At 39.5% G+C, this 18294-nt stretch overlaps 1 protein-coding gene across 1 annotated transcript in view; it reads right to left on the bottom strand.

Annotated features, from left to right (window-relative positions):
* The window catches only part of RNGTT (RNA guanylyltransferase and 5'-phosphatase), a 326422-nt gene that overhangs the window by 160035 nt on the left and 148093 nt on the right, over positions 1-18294 (bottom strand). Inside the window, exon 12 of the mRNA XM_002714574.6 lies at positions 10497-10565. Coding sequence (XP_002714620.1) covers positions 10497-10565 — 69 coding nt within the window. The remainder of the gene's footprint in view (positions 1-10496; positions 10566-18294) is intronic.

Raw genomic sequence — 18294 nt, 5'->3', positions numbered from 1 at the left:
AAGGGGAGGGTGGTGGGTGGGAGGGACGGTATGGGGGGGAAAGCCATTGTAACCCATGAGACGTACTTTGGAAATTTATATTCATTAAATAAAAGATAAAAAAAAAAAAAAAAAAAATAAACAGCTAACATTTCTCTTCCAAAAAATAAAAAAAAATCTTATTAAAATATTTGTATTGTCAAGTATACCTTATATTTGAAATTTTAAAAAAATAAAATTGTGCTATAGATGGAGTGCTTGTGCCCCTCCCATGTCTCACATGTTGAAATCCTAACCATGAAGGTGATGTTACTATTTGGGGCCTTTGGGAAGTAATTAGGTCATAAGGGTAGAACCTTCATGATGGGATTGGTGCCAACATAACAGAGGCCCAGGAGAACTCCCTCGCCCCTTCCACCGTGCAGAAGGCCAACTATGAACTCCAAAGCAAGCCCTCATCACACACTCTATGCCAGTGCCCTAATCCTGACATCCCAACCTCCGGAACTAGGAGAAGTAAGTTTCTGTTGTTTATAAGCTACTTAGTTTATGACATTTTGTTAAACCATCCCAAAGATACACTGATTTTGAGTAATACAATTAAACCACTTTAGATAAAAATATTATAGTTATTTTTGAGTCAACAGTAAAACACATAGGGAAAGCAAAAGGCAGCATGTGATAAAAGAACAAACAGCAGGGAAACAACAGTAGATGTTGCAAGACCAGTTAGAATACTACTACAGTTTTCTAAACAAGAAACAATGAATGCCAGCTCGGACTACAGCTGTGTAATGACAGTGGAGCCAGAAAAAAAACGCATGGGAGACCAGGAGAAGCACCTGGCTCCTGGCTTCAGATCAGCGTGGTGCTGATCTGAACCACTGGAAAAAGGAAGAAAAGGGAATAATTTAAGAGATACGAATAAGATAGAGCAAGACTTGCAGAAAGGTCTCCCACGCGAGTGCAGGGTCAAAGCACCTGGGCCATCCTCCACTGCACTCCCGGGACACAGCTGAGAGCTGGACTGGAAGAGGAGCGACTGGGACAGAATCCAGTGCCCCGACCAGGACTAGAACCCGGTGTACTGGCACCGCAAGTGGAGGATTAGCCTATTGAGCCACACATATTTTTACTTAAATAACCAGGTTAGAAAATTGTAGAAAAGGACGAGTATGTATGCTTGCTTGATTGTTCTGAGTAGAGTCCAGCTTGAAATTACAGTCAGTTTCTGGTGTTTTTGAGAAAGTCATTAAAGTAGTATCAAGGTAGGCAATCAGACAAACTAATGTGGAACACATAATAGAAATCAGAAATCTGAATGAGAGGCTGATTACGACAGAACTAAAGCCTTGGGTATGGATGAGAGTCCTTTGGCAAGAGTACAGCAAAATAAAGAATAAATGTTCAAGACATGGAGCCTTAAGACAACCAAGACTTCCATAGCTACTAAAGAAGAAAGAGTTTGACTAAAGCAGAGAAGAAACGGCCAAAGATTAGAAGAGGAATAAAAGTGTGTAGTATTGAAGAGACAGAAAGAGAAGTGATGAAAGAGGAGACAAAATATAGACTAATATTAGATGATCAAGTTTCAAAAGAGCTGAGAAATTATCTTGATTGGGCAATGAAAGATCACTAGTGACTTTTCAGAAAAAGTGGCAGATCTAAATGCCATTTACTTAGCAAGCAAAACCTTTTTAAAACATATGAAGGGTCTTCAAACAGTTCATGGGAAATGTATATTATGAAAAACTATGCATGGGGGCCGGCGCCGTGGAGCAGTAGGTTAATCCTCCACCTGCAGCACCAGCATCCCACATGGGCGTTCTTTCAAATTCCCAGCAACTCCTCTTCCGATCCAGCTCTTTGCTATGGCCTGGGAAAGCAGCAGAAGATGGCCTGAGCACTTGGGCCCCTGCACCTTCGTGGGATACCTGGAAGAAGCTCCTGGCTTCTGACTTTGGATCAGCCCAGCTCCAGCTGTTGCAGCCACTTGGGGAGTGAACCAGTGGATGGAAGACCTTTCTCTCTGTCTCGCCCTCTCACTGTCTATAATTCTATCTTCTACCACTCAAATAAATAAATAAAATCTTTAAAAAAAAAAACTATGCATAGATCTCAAATTTTTATACACCAAAATAAATAAAACAAAAAGATACTTTAATCCCATTTTTCCACAATTTTTATAGTACTCATATTCTTACCCAGAGATATAACTATAAAAGTAATAAATCAGGGTTGCTGTGCTGTAGACAGAACACTTAGCTAGCAACTTGTTCCTTCATGTGGTTTCATGAGGCAGTCCACAGAAACCCTGAACTTTGTAGGTTACTGTTTTGAAACCAGTGGACTAGAATATCCAGGAGGTACATTTGCCAGCAATTCTGTAAATGTAATTTAGTCCACCTTGTATGAATCAGGGCTTTCAAGATGATTAATAACCATTCTGTGTTTTAGACAAAATCAGATACTGAAACATTTCTTTATAAATGCAAAGAAATATCCTAAGCTTACTGTCTAGGTTAAACCACGAATGAACTTTGTTTTTCCTCACAAAAGTAATCTATGTGCAATTCTGGATACCCTATGGTTATCTTTCTGAGAATAGAATATTAAATCAAACTAAACGAGTTTTTTTTTTTTCCTAAGCTGGTTTTAGAGGGTTGTCCTCAATAGAATTATCCCTTTAATATAGTAATAACAGCTTTATCACCATTCTTTAATATTTTACCAGGATTCAAAATATTTTCTTTTTAGCAGTACTAACATCATTTACCTTTTTTTTTAAGATTTATTTGAAAGTCAGAGTTACTACACAGAGAGAGAAGGAGAGACAGAGAGACACAGAGAGAGAGAGAGAGAGACACAGAGACAGAGACAGAGAGAGAGATGTTTCCTTCCGCTGGTTCACTCTCCAATTGGCCGCAATGGTGGAGCTGTGCCGATCCGAAGCCAGGAGCCAGGAGCTTCTGCTGGGTCTCCCACATGGATGCAGGGGCCCAAGAACTTGGGCCATCTTCTACTGCTTTCCCAGGCCATAGCAGAGAGCTGGATTGGAAGTACAGCAGCCAGGACTCGAACCAGCGCCCATATGGAATGCCTGCACTGCAGTTGGCAGCTTTACCCGCAAAGCCACAGTGCTGGCCCCATTGTTTGCCATTTATTTGACTGTAATTCACTAATTATAATTAATGTAACAGGACAGAATTAAGTTCTTATCATGTTTTAAGTAACCAGTACCAAACACAATTAGGCCATGGAGTTTTTTCACAAGTACATGAGCCAAGAATCTTCTTTATCACTTGCCATTCCTTGAACTTTAGAAATTTCTGTGTTACCTAAGGAAGGATTTTGGGTTAAAGTCAAGCTTGGCCTGCCCTTCACCAGGACTTCCTCTCTACATAATGTAGACTTAGTTCGGATCTCCAGACTGGTCACTTAAAAAAGCCCTTTTCATGACTGACTTGAATTGCTGCCTAATAGAAGCCAACAAACACAACACCACACTGTGAAACATTGGAGATTCTGATTAAGCATGTACATCTATATCCACTTTGATTTAAAGCCTCACTAAAATGCACATTACAGACAAAAGTGACACCAACAGAAAAGTTAAAAAAAAATGGAATAGGTGATAACAGCAGAAAAACATGTCAATACATTTTTGAAAGACAGAAAAGCAGATGGAGAATTTAACAGAGCATAGAGCAAAGAAAATTGAATATCAAGTGTTTGCAAAGAAGACTAGCAATGCAACTACAATTCATTCTTCAGTGCCTCAGAATGGGCCAGGTAACAGGTAAAACAGGTAACAGAAAAGGCTGCAAAGAGAAGGGTGAGGCTTGCTGCTGAAAACAAGGAGACTGGTGAGTCTAAATATTGAACTTTGGGTTCCTTCCTCTAACCCAGGCAATAGGCAAGGGAAATGCTTACTCTGTGGAAAAACTAAAGGCAGAAAGCTGCAATCCAGAAGATTCAAGCAAAACCAAAGAGGGATACGGAAACCTGGAGAGTTAAGTAAAAGTTTACATGCTAGAAAGTGGGCTCTAGCTTACCTTCTCTATTCCTAGAATCTTGTAACCAGGCAAATGTCACCAAGCAAAGGACTGAAGGATTAACCAACAGGCAGAGAAGTCCAGAAAAAAGAACTACAGATTCTAACACTTAGAGGTCCTCAATTTAAAAATAAAAGTTAAGTATAAACACATTTTAATATAAAATACAGGCTTCCTCTAATACACTGTACTATTAATTTTATAATGGTCTATCATATAGCCTGCATTTAATTACTAAAGCTGAGTTCATCAAGCACTTTTAATTTTCCCAGAAGAAAACTTCTGAAATGTTGGCAGATTTCAGATTAAAATTTCTTGGCCTGATTAAGGGTTCTAAACTTCTCATTTAAAACTAACTTGCCTTCAAGCCCAACAAAGGAAGGTAATTTACAAATCTTACAAAGAATCAAAAATTCTATTGGGTATTAGGATCTACAACTACTAGTTGAAATGTCTTATCAAGTTATAAACACAGTATCTGAAAAATGGGATCCAAAGATACTATCCAGGTGGGTCCTAAACACAATCACAAGTATCTTTATAAGAGGGAGGGAAAGGGACATTTCCCACTGAGTATGGCAATGTGACCAAACAAACCAAGATGCTACACTGCTGGCTGTGAAGATGGAGGAAGGAGCCACAAGCCAAGCAGTACAAAACCTACAGATGTAGAAGCTGCAGAAGGCAAGGGAAATGGATGTCCCCTTGAAGATCTCAAAGGAAGGATGGCTCTTGCAACACAGTGATCTTAAGCCAGTAAGACTAACTTGGGACATCTGACCTCCAGAACTATAAGAGTAAGTGCGGGGCCGGCTCCATGGTTCACTCGATTAATCCTCTGCCTGCAGCGCCGGCATCCCATATGGGTGCCGATTTTAGTCCCGGCTGCTCCTCTTCCAGTCCAGCTCTCTGCTGTGGCCCAAGAGGGTAGTGGAGGATGGCCCAAGTGCTTGGGCCCCTACACCTGCATGGGAGACCAGGAGCTAGCTCCTGGCCCCTGGCTTCGGATCGGCACAGCGTGCTGGCCTTAGTGGCCATTTGGGGAGTCAATCAATGGAAGGAAGACCTCTCTCTCCCTGTTTCTCTCTGTTTATAACTCTACCTGTCAAATAAATAAAAATAAATAAATAAAATACAATTTTAAAAAAAGAGAATAAGTGCATATTGTTTTAAGTCACCAAGTTTGTAGTAAATGTATTAGCTTTAGAAAACTAATATAATGAACTAGTACCACAGTGTTTTCAGAATTTTTATTTGTCATGTCATGCCCTCATAATTTCTGCCATATCTAAATACTACCAGTATTGTTATCTACTACTTTTCTTAAAATTACTTCATTCTACAATCTAAAAGAATGTATTTTAAATGTAAACTTCATACTCATTTGTATAACATTATAAAGACAAAATGGACTGCTTATCTCAATAGTAAATAGTGCTAAAATTAGGTATGATAGAAATTAAACAATGATACTAACTCCAGGAAACATGCTGCCTATTGAATAACTGAAAACAACACCCAAATTGATTGTTGAAAAGGAAAAGATAAGCAAGTCTTACATACTAAAAATTAAAAATAGCTTTCCCTCTTATAATCTTAGAAAGTGAATATAAAACAGGAAGGACCCAGGTTGTCTCAGTGCATGACAGAATGTCATTTAATGCCTTGTCCCTGGACCATCTAACTCACATCTTCTCTCACCGCTGGAAGCTACACCTGTCTGTAATCAACTCTCTTCTTCCTTATACAGAAGACTTAAAGCAGACAAAAAGGAAAATTAAGCTATTTCTTTGGAGCATGCAATAGCAATCCTAAAAAGGCCATTTCACCTGCTAAAGAAAGTGAACATGGTGACAATGTATAAGCACAGTAGTTTCAATCCCAAAGACTTAGATGAGAAAAAAATTCAAGTGCTTCTTTTAAAGCCACAAAGCAAAGTAAGTCCAAAATTATTAGAAAAATGTCTTAAATTCTGCTTTTGTTAGCAAAATGCCATAAATACAGAGTTTGATGATAGCACTCAAGTTTACCTTTTTCAATAGAAACTTACATTTCTATTTTTCTAAAGAAAGTAGAAAAGTCATAAATCTCTGAGTAGAAGCAAGGTAGTGCCTCAACCAGTGCAAACCAAACCTAAAAGTGGAATACATACAACCACTTTTGTAATGGTGGCCTAACCAGATGTCACAGCAAGTAAAAACTGAAAACCACTCTTTATGGAAGAATCCAATATTGAGATTGAAAAAGCAACATGCAAAAAAATAACAAAGACTACACAATGGAATATAATGAAATTTTCATTCTGAAGGAGAAAGCTGCTTCCTGCTTACCCTGAATAGATTCTTGTTCAACTGGAACCTATTCTGGATAGCATAATTAATAATTATATTTATACTTTGAATACTTTAGAAAATTTAACAAAAATACTGTAGGAATATAAAAGAACCACTCAGTTATAGAGAATAGGCGGATATGTGACTACCACAAACTTCTAAAAGCAAGAAACCATTTTACTTACTAATGATAAAGTCTCATTAAAGGGTAGCCCATAAATATACTGAGAGGCATTTGTTAATGGTAAAAAGTTAAAAAACTAGACAGAAAATGATCACAAGAAATCACAATTAAAATGAAACATGTCAAGAAACAAAGGATGAAATCATTAAAATTTCATAAAAAATGAAAAAGATAGAGACTAGTAACTAGTACAATGTAGGGTTATACTACAGATTAAACCTCTACCAAAATATGCAGCTGGGATGAGTCTTTCTTTTCTTTTTTTTTTTTTAAAGATTTATTCATTTATTTGAAGGTCAGAGTTACACAGAGAGAGAAGGAGAGGCAGAGGCAGAGGCGGCAGGTTGGCAACAGGTGGGGGTCTTCCATCCGCTGGCTCACTCCCCAATTGGCCGCAACGGCCAGAGCTGAACTAATCTGAAGCCAGGAGCTTCTTCTGAGTCTCCTGCACAGGTGCAAGGTCCCAAGGACTTGGGCCACCTTCTACTGCTTTCCCAGGCCATAGCAGAGAGCTGGATCAGAAGTGGAGCAGCCAGGACTCAAACCAGCGCCCATATGGGATGCTGGCACTGCAGGCGGCAGCTTTACCTGCTATGCCACAGTGCTGGCCCCTCGGATGAGTCTTTCATAAACATAAACTGCTACAATAAATTAGTATTTGGGGGGGAAGTTAACAATGTCCACAGATGAACAAAATCTGACAGTTTCAGAGGCAATCCCCTATTCTGTTTAATAATGGCCTACGTTATACATAATAATAATTTAGGAAGTAAAGTATATAAAAGTAAAAATTCTAACAAACTGATGGCAGGAGGAAAAAAATAATAGAAACGTATATAAGTCATGTAGTGGGCATATTATCAAATGCTGTAAGAAGTCTACTTTATATCAACTGTCTGATCTTCCAAGAGATATATTATTTTAAGAAAGTAAGATCTCCTATTAAAGAAAAATCTGCTATACCACAGCTCTGGCCCTAAGAAATAGTTTTATGATGTGCATATGTTATGTGTCAATGTAGCCTCAAGAGCTTTATGATTGGGACTGGCGCTGTAGTGTAGTGGGTAAAGCCACTGCCTGTGACACAGGCATCCCATATGGACGCTGGTTGAGCCCCAGCTGCTCCACTTCTGATCCAGCTCCCTGCTGATGCTCTTAGGAAAGCAGCAGAAGATGACCCAAGTGATTGGTCCCCTGACCATACAAGGGAGACCTGAAAGAAGTTTCTGGTTCCTGGCTTCAGCCTGGCCCAGCCCTGGCTATTGCAGCCATTTGGGGACTGAACCAGCAGATGGAAGATCGATCAATCAATCTTTCTCTCTCTCTCTTTCTTTCATTCTCTCTCTCTCCTCCATTCCCTCCCTCTCTATATATAACTGTCTTTCAAATAAATAAAACAAATCTTTTTTTAAAATTTATTTGAAAGGCAGTTACAGAAAGAGAGTGCAAGAGAGAGAGAGATCTTCTAGATATAGAGACTAGAAACAGGACTTCTTAGCTGGAATAAGTTTAAAATCAATGGCACAACTTAAAAAGGAGAGAATTAAGGAAATACAAATGGAATCCTTGTAAGTATTATGAAATACTACGATTTAGAAGGGGGAGAAGTGTTGGGGGCCAAGTTATTCTATTTCAACAATAACAATAACAAAACACATTTTCTTCTATAAGCTGGAGGGGAAAACCCTCTCATTACACACAGAATTACAATTTAAATGAAGGTTACAAACGAATTAATACAAATGTCAGGGCACAAATGAGATAAAGGAAGAAATCAATACATCAACACCTGCACTGTCTAATACACATGTGGCCACTGAGTATTAGAAAGGTGAAGTCCAAGATGTGCTGAAATGTAAAATACCCATTAGATTTTAAATAGCTAGTATAAAGCTAGGAACTGTTTTATGTTGAATAAATATTGAAAATGTTTTGATAGTGGGATAAATGAATATATTATTAAAATTATGTCATTAGCTTCTATTTTTCCTAATATCGTTACTGCACAATTTCAAAGCACATAAAAGAAGGGTACTTCAAAAAGTTCACGGACAGACTAAATTAAAAACTAAGTTCATTTTGTTGCAAAAAAAATTATGCAACCCAATCAGTTTTTCATAACACATATTTTCCATAAACTTTTGGAAGACCCTTTATACTACTTAACAAAGATATAAACAATACTTACTCGTGTCATCATAAAAATAGATATTGAATATTCATTTCATTTTATATTATAGGTAAATTATAATGGAAATGAAGATGGAAAAAGAGGCTATATGGTGGTGAGGAAATCAGAGGACTCACTCTATTCTTCAGTTTACAAATTCAAAGGTAGTGTAGAAAACAGAAAACCAGGCCCAGCTTTGTGGCACATCAGGTTAAGTTGCCACCTGAGACACCAGCATCCCAGATGTGTGCCAGTTCAAGTCCCAGCTGCTCCACTTCTGATCCAGCTCCCTGATAATGTGCCTGAGAGAGTAGGGGAAGATGGCTCAAGTACTTGGGCCCCTGCCACTCATGTGAGAGACCCAGAAGTTCTTGGCTCCTGGTTTGGCCTGGCCCAGCCCTGGAAACCACAGCCATTTGGGGAGTGAAGTAGCAGACAGATGGAAGATCTCTCTCTCTCTCTCCCTTTCTCTCTCTCTCTCCCCCCCCAACCATTGCAGGTGGTGGCCTGCTACTCCACAGTTCTGGCCCCAATAAACCTAAATTTTGAGGGATAAGGTTAGTGAAGACAGAATATAGCACATGATGGCATGGACGCCCATGAAATACAACCATTTCCAATGGAGTGAGTAGTTCTCACATTTGAATATGCATCAAAATCACATGGAGAACTTGTTATAACACAAACTGGACCGCATTCTCAGAGTTTCTAATCAATAGGTCTGGGACTATTTGTTCCTACAACCACTCCCTAGATGGTGCCTATCCCACAGGCAATGCTTGTCTATTTCACTGACTACCACAACTGGGAGGAGGAGCATCACTGGCCAACTAGTGATAAGAGACCAAGGATGCTGCCAAACATTCTACATGCACAAAACCACTCCTTCAGTGAACAGTTATCTGACCCAACACATCATCAGTGCTAAGGATAAGAAACTCTGCTATTGAGTAAAACAACTTACTCCAAAAATATCATCTGACACTTAAGTTGGTAAAAGCTCTTCAGTGCATTTCAGAAATTCAACATGGACAGTCGATGTTGTGGCGCAACAGATAAAGCCACCTCTTGTGACACCAGCAGCCCTTATGAGTGCCAGTTTGAGTCCCAGCTGCTCTACTTCTGATCCAGCTCCTTGCTAATGTGCCTGGGAAAGCAGTAGAAGATGGTCCAAATACTTGGACCCCTGCCATCCACTGGGAGACCCAGATGGAATTCCAAGCTCCTGGCTCTGGCCTAGCCCAGCCCTAGCTGTTGCAGCCATTTGGGGAGTAAAAGAATGGATGGAAAATCTCTCTAACTCTGCCTTTCAAACAAATAAATAAATCTTGGAAAAGGAGAAGAAAAAAGAAAGAAATTCAACATGGAATTAATATTCAAAAATTCTATTTTTCTTCAACTCTTTTACTCACCTATGGCAAAATGAAATTCTAGAGAGATTAATATTTAAAAGTACAATAGTTACAAAAGGATATATTCAATGTTATTGGTAGATTGTTAATAAAACCATAACTTAGCATTCATTTGCAAGAATTAAAAGAAAAAATATTAAAAAATTAATTTCCTTGAAAAGTAATGACCAACAATGCTTATTTCTTAGTATTATATGTTTATACATACATGAAATCTTTTCTTAGTGAGCAATTTGTTTAAGGAAAAGTAGTGATACAACAGTAATAATTTGTAAGTAAATAAGTCTGGAAAAGATAGACTTTATATACACACATATATGTGCATTAGTGTGAACATGTGCACACAGACACTAATAAACTTACCCCGATAGGCTGAAATATAAGTCCATCCATTTCATGACTGACTTCTTTGGCAAAATTTCCTTCAAGTAGCTGTAAATAAAAACAGAGGCACTTGTGAGAAATATAATACTTTATATAAAAACTTCTTAATACATATGGCATAAGAACTGAAATAGGGGAAAGAGGTGGATCCAGAGGAATCTAGGTTAATATATTGGGACACATGAAAAAATACCACATGAAGACTTCTATTCCATGTTATATCCTGGACATTCCAAACTACAATAACCAAAAGAATGGGTATAGTTCTAAAAACATCTTCTATACAAATGTTCATTGATCATTCCACTGGAACATCAGTGCAAACATTTAGACAAGTTCTTTAAATGGCATTTAAAAATTATTTTGAAAGGTATAGAAAGATCTTTAATACACCTATCTTTACAAAGAATATTTTTTATTTTTGTTTTGAAATTATTTTGGTTTTTAAAATTTTTTGTTAACATATAATATACATTTTTATGGAGACCATGCAGTATTTCAACACATGTATACAATACAAATTAATGAAACCGGACAATTAGTTCTTCCATTTCCTTACCATTTCTTTGTTTTTGGTGCCTCTCTTCCAGCTCTTTACACAGTTTATAATACATTACTGTGAACTATAATAACCTCACTGGGTTGTGGAACACCAAAACTTATTAGTTCTGACTGCATTTTGGTACCTGTTATCAACTTCCCTATTTGCCCCAGTTATACCATGGGTGTCTTCCAAACATCTTTATGTTAAAGGATTAATTCCTAGGGTTTCAGGTTAATAGATTAAGGCTAGAGCTTGAAGACTGGAAAGATTGCAGGGTAAAATCCCTCTGATCTAATCACTGTGGCTTTATGAAGAAAGTCCATGTACAGGGCAGATGATGAACATGCTCCTGGTCTTTCCACTTCAAGGCTTGCTATGTGATCCTCCTTTCACATACTTTCTGCTATCATCAAACGCCAAAACATCGGGCCCAATGAGCTTGGGATTGTGACCCTCCAAAATAAACTTCCTCCCCTCCTTCCTAAGTTCCTTACTGTCTATTCCTTACTGTCTATTGTGTAAAACTGTTCCAGTGATGAAAAGATAATCAACATATCCTTCCCATACCTTCCCAGCCTCTAGTAATCATCATTATAAATGCGGACTGACTATATCTTTCTGGTTTAATTCACTTAACATAATGATCTCCAGTTCTATTCATCTTGCTGCCAAATGTCAGGAATTCACACAGTTTTAAAACTGAGTAATATTTCATTGGTATACACCACATTTTCTTTATCATTCAACCATTAATGGACACCTAGGTTGATCCTACGTATTGACTAATAGGAACAGTGATGCAATGGACAAAGGAGTGCAGGTATCTCTCTCATTTCTTTCTGCTATATGCCCAAAGTGAAACAAATGGATCAAATGGTCAATTTATTTTTAGATGTATGAAGAACCTCTATACCTCATAATGGCTGTATTTCATCCAACAGTGTATGAGGGTTCCCTTTTCTCTATATTTTTGACTTTTTGTTAATGATCATTCTACCTCAAGTGAGATGACATCTCATTGTGGTTTTACTTTGCATTTCCATAGTTGAGAGTGATACTGATCATTTTAAAAAGTATTTGTTGGGGCCAGCACTATGTCCTCACCAGTAAATCTGCCACCTGCAGTGACAGCATCCCAAATGGGTGCCATTTTGAGTCCTGGCTGCTCCACTTCTGATCCAGCTCCCAACTAATGTGGCTGGGAAAGTAGCAGAAGATGGTCCAAGTACTTGGGCATCTGCACCCACATGGGAGACCCAGAATAAGTTCCAGAAAGAGAAGGACAGACAGAGAGAAGGAGACCTTCCACTTGCTAGTTTACTCCCCAGATGGCTACAATGGCCAAGGGTGGCCAGGATGAAGCCAGGAGCTTCATCCAAGTCTTTCCCATGGGTGGCAGGGCCCAGACACCTGGGCCATCTTCTGCTGATTTCCCAGGTCATTAACAGGGAGCTGGATCAAAAGTGGAGCAGCCAGGACATGAACCAGTGTTCCTATGGAATGCTGACATCACAGGCAGCAGCTTTGTCCACTATTCCACAATGTCACTGATGGAAAAAATATTTTTAAACGCACAGCTAAGCCGGTATAAAATTTAGAGGCCAAACACAAAATGAAGGTAGAGAAACTGTGAAAAGTAATAAATAAAGGGAATAAAAAAATAAAGATATAGGGCTGGCATTGTGACGCAATGGGTAAAGTCACCACCTGCAACCCATATAGATGCCTGTTTGTGTCCCAACTGCTCCATCTCCAACACAGCTCCCTGCTAATGCCCTGGGAAAAGCAGCGAAAGATGACCCAAGTGTTTGAGCCCCTTCACCCACGTGGGAGACCTGGATGAAGCTCCTGGCCCCGGGCTTCAGCCTGACCTGGCCCTAGCCGTTGCAACCATCTGGAGAGTAAGCAGCTAATGGAAGATTTCTCTCTGTCTCTGCCTCTCCCTCAGTAACTCTTTAAAATAAATAAATATTTTTTTTTAAATACAGATATACAGGGGTCAGTCCTATGGCATAGAGGATAAAGCCACTGGCTGCAGTGTCAGCATCTCATATGGGCACCAGTTTGAGTCTTAGCTGCTCTACTTCCAATCTAGCTCTCAACTATGGCCTGGGAAATCAGCAGAAATTGGCCCAAGTCCCTGGGCCCCTGCACCTATGTGGGAGACCCAGAAGAAGTTCCTGGCTCCTGGTTTTGAATAGATGCAGCTCTGGCCGTTGCAGTCATTTGGGGAGTGAATCATACAACGGAGGACTTCTCTAACTGTCTCTCTGTCTCTGACTCTCTGTAACTGCTTTTCAAATAAATAATAAAATAAAAAAATAAAGATATACAAAAAGGAGATAGCAAAGAAATGTGCTTGGAGACAAGAATGTGCAATGACTAAGTAGCTCAAACAAGGGGATAATAGTCTCCAGCCCTCACCCCCCCTCAAAAAAAAGTATTTTCCAAAACTTTTCAGAGAATTTTTTAATATTTTTTTCTTTTTCATGCAGAAAATTTCCTTGCAAAGATGCACACTATAAAAAGCAATGTACCCGGGCCAGCAATGTGGCATAGTGGGTAAAAGCCGCCACCCACAGTGCCGGCACCCCACATGGGCACCATCCCAGCTACTCCACTTCCCATCCAGCTCTCTGCTATGGCCTAGGAAAGCAGTAGAAGATGGCCCAAGTCCTTAGGCCTCTGCACCCATGTGGGAGACCCGGAAGAAGCTCCTGGCTCCTGGCTTCAGATCCACACAGCTCCAGCTATTGTGGTTATCTGGGAAGTGAATCAGCAGATAGAAGACCTCTCTCTCTCTCTGGCTCTGCCCCTCTGTAACTCTGACTTTCAAATAAATAAATAAATTTTTTTTAAAAAGTACCATCTTTTCAATACCATCGCTACTAAAAAGCAGAGTTACAGGCATAATATCTCATTATTCTGATAAAGTAGTTGTTGATTGTTTATTTGGGAGGGTTTTTTTGAGAAGCAGAGAGATAGAGAAAGAGAGACAACTGCTACCAGGGATGTGGTGAAAATGAAACTCTGATACACTACTGATGCAGGACAAGTGAGTGTAGCAGCTAGGGAATACAGAGGTCCCTCTATTATATGATCTGGCTATCCCACTTTGGGTATATAACTGAGGGAAGTAAGAGCAGCACATAAAAGAGACTCTTGCTCTACTACGTTCACTGCAGCACTATTCAAAATAGCCAATACCTAGAGCTAAGCTAGGGGTCCACTAATGGATGAATGGATACAGAAAATGTGGTACATATCTAATACAATGGTGTGATTAGCCACTATCCCTGGCAATCTTTTTTGAAACACAGTTCTACTGAAATTACTCAAGAGGTTTTTAAAACACTTCTAACAAATAATTTAGAAACATTTAACTTCCAAACTTTGGAGAAAACTCAAGGTATGTTATGTAGCAAACTATCCTAAACTATGACATATTCCTTTTTCACATTATAATTTTATTGATTATTTCCCCTCTAGGTAAATTATAAGCTAGTTGGGTGAAATGTAAAACAGTAGACCTAATACATCAAATCATTTTTAGTAAAGCATGATAGTTTTTCATAAGATTTTACTTCCAAATGAAATGTCCTACAAAAAGCAAGTAACTTTCCATAGACCAAAGACTGGAAGAACTGAGGAAAGTTATACTACCAGATGACTGACTGAATTGGTATTTAAATGTTCTAATTGGAAACCAAATAATTACAAATACATACTAAAGAAAGATAATTCAAAAAGGCTTAAAACTAGAAACATGAGAAACAAAATAGAAACCATAAAGTTACAAAGCATAGGAGTCTTTTTAGAAATAAGCAAAATGATCAGACTATCTTAAGACTACAGTGAAGAAGAAAATGAAAGTGTAATGTTATTAGAAATATAAGTTAGCATTATCAATTCATTATTATTTAGAAAATATGCCAAGGAAAGCTAAATAAAGAATAAAAAGAATATCTCTATCATTCAGTCTTGATCTAGTCTACTCACAAGAGCTATTTTCCAAGTAGATATTACCATGTCTCCTCAACTGATTGCCTGAGTATGCTCAATATAGTAATTTCTACCTGCTGACCTCTTTTATGTGCTTTCATAACTCCCCTAAGGTTTAGTTTTAACAATCCCCCTCCCCAAAAATAGAATTTTGCACTCAGGCAGATATTAGTCTTTATCAGTTTTTAGTCCCAAAATCTAACTTTTGTTCAGGTTAAGTATATTCACTACTTCTGTGCCCTACATAATCTATAAATAATCACTCCACAAAAGCCATTCTTCTCACTCAATACAGGTCAACATCATTCTGGCAGGGTCTAACATGAAGGTCCCAAACTCAAATGCCTGTAGGTGCCAGCTCACAAATCTCAACTGGACTAGAAATATGACAATAGGCTCTAGTGACTGGACAGGACATCCTCACCTAAAAGTACACAAGGGCAGATGCTTGGCCTAGCAGCTAAGGCACTGGTTGGGAAACCAGCATTCCATACTGCAGTGTGTGTGCGTTTTTGTTCACACTGCGATCTGGATTCTAGCTTCCTGCTAAAATGCACCCAGGGAGGCAGCAGTACTCAAGTATTTGGGTCACTGTCAGTGGTGGATATCTGGGGAATGCAATTTAAAAAGGAAGCAAGCAAGCCAGGCAGGCAGGTGGACAGGTGGAGCATCAAAGAGACAGGAAGAGAAAGAGAGAGATCAATCTTCCCTCTGCTGGTTCATTCCCTAAATGGCCACAACAGCCAGGTCCAGGCCAGGCCAAAGCCATGATCAAGGAACTCCATCCTGGTCTACCATAAGGGTGGCAGAGGCCCAAGTACTTGGGCCATCTTTCGCTGCCTTCCCAGGTACATCAGGGAGCTGGATCAGAAGCAAAGCACTTGGAACTCATCAGTGCTCCAATATGGGATGCTGACATTTCAAGCAGTGGCCTAAGCCACTGAGCCAACAACACTGGCTCCTCAAGTAATTTTTTAAAATTTTTTAAGAAATAATTTTTTAAAAATGCATCCAACCTTAGTGTTTTTACTAAAGATAGGTCTGGCAGTTGAACTCTGAAATTGTGAAATATTCTGCCTAATAGGAGTACCTCTGCCTGGCGGGTTTGGCCACTGAAAAGTCTGTGACAATGTGATTTAGGATGGGGGTTTGGGAATATTTTTTACTAATTCTAACCTCCAGAGAAACATAGAATGAATGAACTGCCTAAACTCCTAGGAAGGGATGAAGACTAAAGGCCAAACATGCAAGCAGCTTATAACCACAGCCCAGAAGACGACACCAAAGGGTTGGGTGAGCTTTCCTGGTTGGCAATACCTCTGAGTATCCTCAGCTATTACAGTTAAGAGGCAATGTGGGGGCCGGCAATGTGGCATGGTATGTTAAGCATCTGCCTGTGGCACCAGCATCTCATATAGGTGCCCATTCAAGTCCCGGCTGCTCCACTTCTGATCCAGCTCCCTGCTGATGGCCTGGGAAAGCAGTAGAAGATGGCCCAAGTCTTTGGACCCCTCCACCCACATGGGAAAACTGGAAGAAGCTCCTGGATCCTGGCTTTGTATCGGCCCAGATCCAACCATTGTGGCCTTTTGGGGGAGTGAACCAGTAGATGGATGACCTCTCTCTCTCTCTCTCTCTCACTGTCTCTAACTCTACCTGTCAAATAAATAAATAAAATCTTTTTAAAAAGTTTAAAAAATTAAAAAAAAAAAAAAGAGGCAACTTTACCCATGACTCCGGCAGGAAAAAACAACCAGAAACTTCAATGTTTTGGTTCCTCCCAGATGTGGTCCCATGTATCTCTCCTTTGGCCGGTTTTAATTTGCATCCTTTCCATTATAATAAAATTGCAATCTTAAGTAGAACACTTCCCCACAATCTGTGAGTCATTCTAGTAGATTATCATTCATACCTGAGGGAGTTATCGGGGATCCCAGAATTTGTAGCCAGCAGCTCAGAAATGAAGGTGGTTCTAGGGACTCCCAAGCTTGAGGCTGCTGTCTGAAGTGAGGACAGTCTTTATGGGGACTACACAGTTGGCCTACACCTAATCCAATTTCGTTTCTGTCATTGAATTTCACTAGATGATAAAATTTAGGCTGTCCTCAAAGTTATGCCCATCAACAGGAAAGCTTATGGCTTCCCCAATGGGCCCGTATTGCCAAGAGGCTGTTCAGGAAGTGGCAGACTGCAGACCCATGCCACAGTTGCCCTCTTAGCTAATGAGGGCAGTGGCCCAGTTAGCCACCACAGATGAGCCCTTTCGCTTAGTAGTAACAGACACTGAGTATCTCCGGATGAGGACAACCCACACTGGGATACCAAATGCCATGTAGTTGTAAAAGAAACATGTTTTGCAGCCAAAAAAGTAACAGGAAAATAAAAGTGAGATTTCCAAGATATAAACTTTTCTTTCCACAACATAAAAGGCATATAACACTTCCTCATTTCAAACTAGGACACAGTGTGAAATCCTATTAAAAAAAAAGACCTAAGATTTTTACCTAGAAGGTGGTATAAAACATTTCACAAACAAAATAGCAAAGTATGTATGCCTCCATTGCAGTGCTTTTATTTCCTGTACTTAAAGTTAAGTATTTAGCAAAAATTTAATGCAATAAGTCAGCTATACAGTTCACTGAAATTTTAAATAACATGTTTAAAAATACTTGCTTTCAGGACAGACGCTGTGGCACAGTGGTTCAAACCAGCGCTTGCAACAACAGCATTCCATGTCAGAGCTCCCTGCTGATGTGCTTGGAAAGGCAGCAGCAGATGACCCAAGGCCTTTTGTTCCTGCCACCCACTTGGGAGACCTAGATGGAGCTCCTGGCTTCTGGCTTCAGCCTGGCCCAGTCCTGGCCATTGAAGCCATTTGGGGAGTGAATCAGTAGATGGAAGATTGATTCTCTGTCTGTCTGTCTCTCTCTCTCTCTCTCCACCCCCCATTCTATCACTTTGCCTTTCAAATAAATAAATTTTTTAAAATAACATTTGCTTTCATTAATTGTACTGTCATGAGATTGCTATGTCCAAGTTTCAGTTGTTATTAGCTCTCTTCCCTACATCTGTATGGACATTTTCTCCCAGAAGGGCCTCTTCCCATTGAGTCACATTGTTGTTCTCATGGGTGGTACATAAGTATATACAGAAGATGTGAGCATCCATTGCACTCAGCACCCTTAGGCTAAGAAAAGGAATCCCAAGGACATGCAAAAAAAAAAAAAAAAA

Source organism: Oryctolagus cuniculus, chromosome 5 (assembly GCF_051225735.1).
Source record: "Oryctolagus cuniculus isolate XC-2025 breed Fujian yellow rabbit chromosome 5, ASM5122573v1, whole genome shotgun sequence".
NCBI classification, from domain to species: domain Eukaryota; kingdom Metazoa; phylum Chordata; class Mammalia; order Lagomorpha; family Leporidae; genus Oryctolagus; species Oryctolagus cuniculus.
The sequence above is the reverse complement of the archived record's forward strand: the minus strand, read 5'-3'. Positions and strand labels throughout refer to the sequence as shown.